At 26.5% G+C, this 8,709-nt stretch overlaps 1 protein-coding gene across 1 annotated transcript in view; it reads left to right on the forward strand.

Moving 5' to 3' along the window:
• LOC117177209 (pyruvate dehydrogenase phosphatase regulatory subunit, mitochondrial) overlaps nt 1–8,709 on the forward strand; it is a 31,853-nt gene that overhangs the window by 2,599 nt on the left and 20,545 nt on the right. The window contains exons 3-5 of the mRNA XM_033367756.1: nt 1,996–2,235; nt 7,278–7,490; nt 7,561–7,724. Of these exons, the coding sequence (XP_033223647.1) occupies nt 2,000–2,235; nt 7,278–7,490; nt 7,561–7,724 (613 nt within the window). The 5' untranslated portion in view covers nt 1,996–1,999. The remainder of the gene's footprint in view (nt 1–1,995; nt 2,236–7,277; nt 7,491–7,560; nt 7,725–8,709) is intronic.

Below are 8,709 nucleotides of genomic sequence, written 5' to 3' on the forward strand. Positions count from 1 at the left end.
ATTGAAAAACTCTAAAGGAAAAAAAGTTCCATCTTGTCATTCTCTACAAGAAAATATTTTCATAAATTTCATTTTTTTAATTTCGAAATTTTAATATAACAACACGTTCGGACAATACTTTTTCGCGTTTTCGAGCGTTCGGACCCTTTTCGTTTCTGGCCACTCAATTGAAACCAAACAGTTTAGAATATTCAAATATAAAATTATTAAATTTGAAACTGACTATCAAGGCTTTTAATATGAAATCTTGAAATTTAAAAATTTTGAATAATAAAATTGCCCTGCCATTTTTAATATTTTTATTTGAAAGAACAATATTTTGAAATTCAAAACTTTCAACGATTAAGACATTTTAAATCAACGATTTTAGAATTTAAGCATTAAAGTAAAAAAAAAGCTTTAGTTTTAAGGCCTCAATGATTAAACTATTTTAAGAAATTCGTATTCAAAACTATAATTTTAAATCTAAATTATAGATATTTTAATGAAGATAAATGTTATTAATAAGTATCATATCATGTAGTACCATGTGATTTTCAAAGTGATTGGAAATATTTTTTAAAGAAAGAAATGCGATTTATGTAAAAAAATCGTTCAAAATTAAAGAATTTTAAATCTTGTGAACCTTTAAACATTAATTTTCAACTTCACAGTTACATTTTTAACTAAAAAATGGGGTTTTAAAACAGTAGATTATTTTTTAAGAATTTAATTCAACGTTCTATTAAGTAGTTGAATTTTCAACCAAACATTTTAATTTTTAAAAAAATTGAATTCTACCAAAACGAAGAATTTTCAACAAAATACTTGAATCCTCAACCTATAAACAAATTAATTTTAAACCAAAAGGTTGCATTTTTAACTGAAAAATATCAATCTTAAACCGCAAATTGAATAGTTAAATTTTCAACCAAATAGATGAATTTTAAACTAAAATGATGACTTTTCATTCAGAAAAATAATTTGATAAAATTAGTTCATTTTTCATCCAAGCAGTTGAATTATCAACCAATAAAAGTTAAATTTTCAAGAACCAGTTGTATTAATATCCAAAAAAGATTAAATTTCTACCAAAAGAGATGAATTAAAAGTGGCCTATAGTTTCAAATCCCTGAATAATAAAATTGTCGATAATATTTATGACCGTATTAAAACATTTCCGATGGTAAAAAATTCCTGAAATAGAATTGCTGACATTATAAAATATTCGACACTGTAAAATTGCCAATTCTGTAGGGAAATTCATAAATAATCAAATTCCCGAATCCAAGCAATTAAGAAATCTTTAAACAATAAAATAAAAAATAATAGATAATATATCGGAAATTTAATTTTTCTTAGTTTTTAGGTCGTTCAGCTAAATTTAGACTTGAAACGTTACAATTTCAATTGTTCCACTAAAACAAATTCAATTTGTAAGTGAAAATGTTGAGTTTTGATGTATAAATAACAGTTGAACATCTAGTTAAAAAATTACAATTTTAAAAAGAAAATTGTAATTGTTCAATTATCAATGTTTCTAATACAAAATTGCTGAAAATTGTACAATTTTGAACACTTAAAAATGTATTGATTTTATTTTATGCGTGTCCATTATTGGGCGTTTAAATACAACATTTCTAAATTAACATTTGTTTAAGCTTCAGTTAGAAACTTAAAATTCAAGAGCTCTGCTTTGAGTGTTTTGATTTGCAGTACAGTTTTAATTATATTAAATGATGAAATTTTCAGCTCTGAGTTCGAATTTTTTTATTTCAATGACTGAGAGTGATCCAAAATGAAAGCTTTATTTATAGTTCATCCACATTTTTGGACAATATATTCAATATTTTAATATTTATTTCTATACTGATTCTCCTGTAATAATATCCTAAAATCCCAACAAAATGATCGGAAAATAATGACTATAGTTCAAATATTATAGGTCTGTACTAATTTTCCTGTGATATTTTTTCGTAAGGAATTAAATCTAAAATTTAGCTTTAATATTTTCAGAAAAATGTGGCAAAGGGCAAGACTGGTGCTAACAGCTAAAAAATTAAAATCTCGGTGGAAAGAGGCGAGAAATTTCGCAACGTCAAAAAAAATGACCAAAGTAAATAATGTAGAAAATGAGGATCCTCCCAAAGATTCTCAAGTAGTAATTTGTGGAGGTGGGGTAATGGGAGCCGCTGTAGCGTATCATTTGGCACTAATGGGACTTGGATCTCAAACTGTGATAGTCGAGAGTAGTAGGTAAATAATAAAATATTATATCATTAAGTTACTGTAGAAGGAATCACAGTTCATCCCCCTGTTTTTCATTTTAAACTTGAAAAATCCCTTTAAAAAACTTAAATCAAGAGTTTTCCCACTTTTTTTTTACAAGATTTCGATTTATTTATTTAAAAAGCATAAACAGAAATTCAGAATATTAGAAAACGAGACGCTTTTAAAAAGATTCTTTTTGATAATATCAATTTCAAATATTTTCTATATGATTTACTTCCCAACTAACCGAAAGAGAAGAATAAATTCTTTTAAATAAAATTAATTTAGGTGATAATATTAAATTCAATTTAAAACTCTTTAAAATTCATAATATTTCAAGTACAAATATTGAATTTTTAACATAATAGATAAATTTGCAACCAAATAATTTAATTTTCAATCAAAAGATTAATTTTAAACAAAAAAGATGAATTTTCAAATAAAATGAATCTTTCACAAAAGAAAAAAAGGAATTTTAAAGAAAGTAGTTTTATTTTGAACAGAGCAGTTCAAATTTCCACCAACCAGTTCAATTTTTAGCCAACTAAAAAAGATTTGAATTTTAAACGAAAAACAGTTGAACTCATCCAAAAAAGACGATTTTTCAACAAAATACTTTATTTTTCAATAAAAAAAAAAGATTTCTCAGAAAATGAAAAAAATGTAAACCATATCGTTAAATTTTCAAGCTGAAAAGACGAATTTTATACCATAAAGTTCCATTTTCAACCCGAGAATACATGAACTTTTAATTAAAATGATAAATATTTACAAAAAGTTACTTGTTTAAAATGTTGTTTAGCCTGAAACCCAGCAGTTGATTCTTCAATAAAAATAGACAAATTTCCAACAAAATTTTTGAATTTCGAAGCCAAGAAAACGAATTACATATCTGCAAAACAGTTGCATTTACAAACCAAAAAAAGATTTTGTAACAAAAAAAAGTTAATTTTCTACCAAGTAGTTAAATTTGCATTAAAAATAGTTTAATATTTTAAAAAATAGTTGCATTTTCAAAAAAAAAAATGAATTTCCAAGAAAAAAAAATTAATTTTAAGCCAAATATTAGGTTTGCCAGAAAGTCATATAGATTCGTATTCACTGTAATTTTATAGATTGCATTATGAAATAAAACTGAAAACGATAAATACTTCTGGCCAACCCAATACTTTAACCCACAATGATGAAGTTTCAATTAAAATTATGCATCTTTAACGAATAATTTTAATATTTTCTCTGAAGTAGTTTAACTTTAAATGAAGTTGTTGATTTTTCAATGAAAAGATGAATTTTCAATGAATGATTGCTTTTATAACTAAAATGATGAAACTTAAAAGAAAAACGTGAATTTTTAACAAAGTAGTTCAATTTTTATTCAACATATATTTTTTATTCAAGAAAGAAGAAAGAATTTCAAGCAAATTGTTGAGTTTTCCAGCTAAAAAGACGAATTTTCTACAATATATTAAATTTTCAACCAAGTAGTTTAATATTCAATAAAAAAAGGATTTTTTATATAATAGTTGCTTTTTCAATTAAAACGATGAACCTTTAACAAAAAAATTAAGTTTTAACATATTATTTGTATTTTTAATTAATAAACATGAATTCTGAACAAAAAATGTATCTTAATAGTTGATATTTCTACCAAAAAACATGTTAATTCTGAATTAAAAACAGTTAAATTCATGCAGAAAGTACACATTTTTAATAAAATTATTAGTTAAATCGTCAACCAAAATATATTAATTTTTAAACCAAGATCTGTACTGAAAATAAAACCATTTCAGTTTAGTTCCGGTCAAGTTTTTAAATTTTACTGCTCAACTAAAATTAACATATTCATATTTGCCGCAAAACTCAAACATTTATTTTAATTTAAAACTAAAATTATGAATATTTAACTAGGATTATGGAATTTTCAAGCAAAAAGATTAATGTCTAACGAACTACTTGAATTTTCAATTGAAGAAGACAAATATTCAACCAAACAGTTAAATTTTAAACTAAAAAAACAACAAATATTTAACAGAAAATGGAATAGTTAAATTTTTGGTTAAAAAAATCATTTTTAACTTAACTGATGAATTTTCAACTAAAATGACGAAACTGCAACTGGAATAGTTGAATTTTAAACGAAAAAAATGAGTTGTCAACTGAAACAATGAATCTACGGCTGAAAGTTAAATTTTCATAAAGCAAATTCTTTTTACTAAAAACGATAAATTGGCAACGAATAATAGTTACATTTTCAGTTGAAAATAAAATTTTTAATCAAAAAGGAAAAAAATTTTGAACAAAATAGTTAAATTTTTGGCAAAAAATTCATTTTCATGCAAAAAAAACAAGTTTTTAATTAAATAGTTATTTTTCAATTAAACAAATGAATTTTTAATTAGAATTAAAATTAATTTTCTACAAATAAACAGGAATTTTCCACAAAGTACCTACATTTTTTAACAAATAGCTTGATTTTTAAATAAAAAATATTAATTTCAAACCAAATAGTTTAATTTTTTTCTAAAAAAGATCAATTTTCAACCAAAAATAGAATAGTTGAAATTGTCATTGAAAATCTAATTTTTCACAAAGTGAACGTATTTTCAGCATAACAGTTGAATTTTCTATTGGAATACTCAAATTTTTAGTTTAAAAAATAATTTTCAACAAAGTAGTTCCACTTGAAAAAAGAGACGAATTTTCAATTAAAATAATGACTCTTTACAGAAAAATATTAATTTTTAACAAAATATTTAAACTTTTAACCTCAAGCAGTTGAATTTTTAACTAAAAAAAGGATTCATTTGCAATGAACAGTGCATCAAAACTTACAATTATAATTCAGAAAAAATCTAAAAACTTCTTAAATCAGTTTCTTTCTTCTTTTTTAAATTTAGAAGTTGGAACTTTTAAATTGTGACGAATTCTGACTTGGAACCGGGATTTTTTAAATTCCTTTCTTCTAAATCCAAATAATACTTTTAAAAAATGCTCCCCGACTTAGATGAAGAACAAATCACTTTTATAAATTGACCAAAATTATTAAAATAATTATAACTTAAATTTTACTGCGATCAAATCTAAATTCCCTGTTTTTTAATCAAATTCCCGGTCATTTCCCAGTTAAGTCACCATCTAGATTTATCTATTTTTTAATCTTTGATCTTGAAAACCTGGAAATCTCCTTGACTTTTTCACGAAAACCTTGAATTTTAATTATTCTATTTTTCTTTCTTTTAAGACAGTAATTTGATCGAAATGCAAACAGTAATTTAAATCTTTTAGCCTATTGTGAAAGAAACATCTCGTTTAGAAAAAGTCCTGCTGCTGCAAATTTTTGTATTCGTCAAGATATATATTCAGTTTCAGAATTAGAATAAGCCATGGGCATACAACGGATGTTTCGAGGGGTTGATCACTCGGTTTTTGAGTGTACAATATATTTCAAAAGGTGACAAAACATTTCTAAAGATTTCAAACATTTCAAAATATTTTTAATATCTTCAAAATTTCATAAAGATTTCACGGATGTTAGCGATTTATAAAAGACGTGAATGCCAAATTTCAATATAAAGTTCACAGCAATTTCACAAACATTTTAAAACTTTAAAGATTTCAAGATTTGAAAAAGGGTGCAGTACACCAGATTTCAAAGAGTTCAAAATTTTGAAACGATTTCAAGAGGTTTTAAAATATTGTTGAAGAGAAACATTTCACGACGATTTCAAAATATTTCACGATTTCAAGGATTTCAAACATTAAAAAAGGCGTGTAAACTAGATTAAAAAGTTTTCACAAACATTCTCTAAAGGTTTCGAACATTTAATAATGATTTGGAACATTTCACAAACATTTCGAAGATTTCACAAAGATTTTATAACTTACAAAAGAGTTTAAGGATATTAAAAAGGGTATATTAATCCACATTTCAAAGATTTTAAACAATTCCAAAATTTTTTAGGAGATATCAAAAGATTTCACTAAGATTTGTAATAATTTAAATAATTCCAATGAATTCACAAAGATTTCGAAGATTTTCAGTGATTTCAAAAGGTTTCAACAAATTTGAGAAGATTTGAAAAGATTTTAATAATTTCAAACGAACAGAAAAGATTTCACGAATAAAGATTAAAAAAACATTTCAAAGACTTTATAAAGATTTAAAAAAATTGCACACAGTTTTCGTAGATTTCAAAGCTTTCAAGACTTAAAGTATTTCAACAAGGGCAAAATACAACAGATTTCAAAGATTTAAAAATATTTTAAACGATATCAAAATTTTTTTAAAAGATTTAAAAAGATTTAACAAAGATTTCAAATATTCCAGTGATTTAAAGCGATTAAAACAAATTTCATAAAGATTTCACAATTATTTCAAATATTCCATTGATTTCTAACGAATACCAAAGACTTAGAGAAGATTTCACAATTTCTTTAAAGAGTTCAAAAGATTTCAAGAATTTTAAAACATTTCAAAGATTTCAAGAATTTTAAAGATTTTAAAAAGCTTTGAAAAATGCCAAAAGATTTCTCAAATATTTCATCGAAATTTCAAGCTTTCACTGAGGTGAGTAATATTTCATAAAGTTTTCAAAGGATTTCACAAAGATTGTAATGATTTCAAGGACATTACAAAGATTTAAAAATATTCCTAAAGATTTCACAAAGACGACTCATGTTTGCAAAAAATTAAGAATTTGTTTATTTATGATTCGGCTTTCTTTAGAAATATATGGCCAATAAAAATGAAATGGCTCATTTTTTACATGTATGATAAACGTTTATTTTATTATTTGATGTAAAAAAGGAGACCTAGAAAATTTTGATTCCTTGACCTGGAAAACCTGGAAAAGACCTTGAATTTTGTTCCTGAGAATCTCTAGACACCCTGTTTAAATCTTTTGAACCTTTTTCCCACAAAATTGAACTACTCAACTGCTGTGATCCCTGCTGTATAGTTATAGTTACTTCATAAATAGCTAAATATTTAGAGAATTTTCAATAAAGTTTTGATTGATAATTTGTAGGCTGGGTGGAGGAACAACCTGGCACGCTTCCGGTTTGGTTGGTGCTTTTAAGCCAAGTTTAGCTCAATCAAAATTAGCACAAGATAGTATCGCTCTATACAAGGATCTCGATAAGAAAGGACTTGCAACTGGTTGGAAACAATGTGGAAGTCTTTCTTTAGCCCGCACGAGAGATCGAATGACCGTTTTCCGAAGAATGAAAGCACAATCAGTGTAACTACCTTTTCTCATTCACTTAGAATTCCTAAAAAAATATCTCTAATAAAATAATGTATTGCTTCAGTTTAAGAGACATTGAATGCCATTTAGTTTCTCCAGAAGAAGCAAAAAAATTATGTCCTCTTCTCCAAGTCGATGACTTGTTCGGTGGTTTGTGGATACCTCACGATGGTGCTGCTGATCCTTATCAAATTTGTTTAACGTTGACTGAAGAAGCCAAAAAGAAAGGTTGAAAACAATCAAAAATTAGGGACCGTCCATAAAATATGTTACCAATTTAAGGGTGAGTGGGGAGGGGCTCAGTTAACGTAATGTTACGCAATTTGATAACATTTAGTATGTTTTCTCATGATAAGTTTGTAAACATTTTGCGAATTTTGCGAAAAGTGGACCTGCAATAGTAAAGTTCAATAATTAATATTGAGTAAGTTGAAAAATTACTTTCATATTTCCGACTTTACAGTCTTTCCCTCATTCTCCTCTTTTCCAATTTTTCCAAGAATTCTTTTTTATCCCGTTTTCAAGCAACTTTCCCGTTACCACCCTTTTCCTCTTTATTGCATTTTAAAGCGGACTAAATTAATATAAAATTAATGTGAAGAATATTCCCATTGCAATCTGAAAAAGAAGAAAAGCTTCTAACTCCTAAAAAAGAAAAGAAAAAATTTTTTTGCCTCCTTCTGGCCAGAAATAAAAAAGAGGAAAGAAAAATGGGAAGGCAACCAACCAAATCTCGTTCATTCTCTTTTTCATTTCTTTCGTCTTCTTTTTTTCTTATAATTATCAAATCACAATTTAAAAAACATTTGTGAAAAATTAATCAACGACGTTTCGGCACCCATATGGCAACCTTATCAAGACTAAAAAAATCTCTCCCTCCCCCCCCCCCCCCCCCCCCCCCCTCTCTCTCTCTCTCTCTCTATATATATATATATATATATATATAATTTAAAAAATGTCATAAGGACAATCGCAGGATTTCACCGGGAGCGGGTGCTAATCTGGAAAATTTCACCCGCTCCCAGCGAAATTGAGGTAAAATTTCAGCCATAACCACGTCTCACTACCGTGAGATAGGTGGTTACAGTCTGTAAAAGAATAAATACGACGGTCCAGCAAAAGCCTCGTGCGCCCTAAGAACACGGAGCGACCCAAGGACAACCGCCTTCTGCATTTTTCCCGCAAGTGTTCTAGCATATTGTTGACACGCAGG

This window comes from Belonocnema kinseyi, chromosome 7, assembly GCF_010883055.1.
Source record: "Belonocnema kinseyi isolate 2016_QV_RU_SX_M_011 chromosome 7, B_treatae_v1, whole genome shotgun sequence".
NCBI classification, from domain to species: Eukaryota; Metazoa; Arthropoda; class Insecta; order Hymenoptera; family Cynipidae; genus Belonocnema; species Belonocnema kinseyi.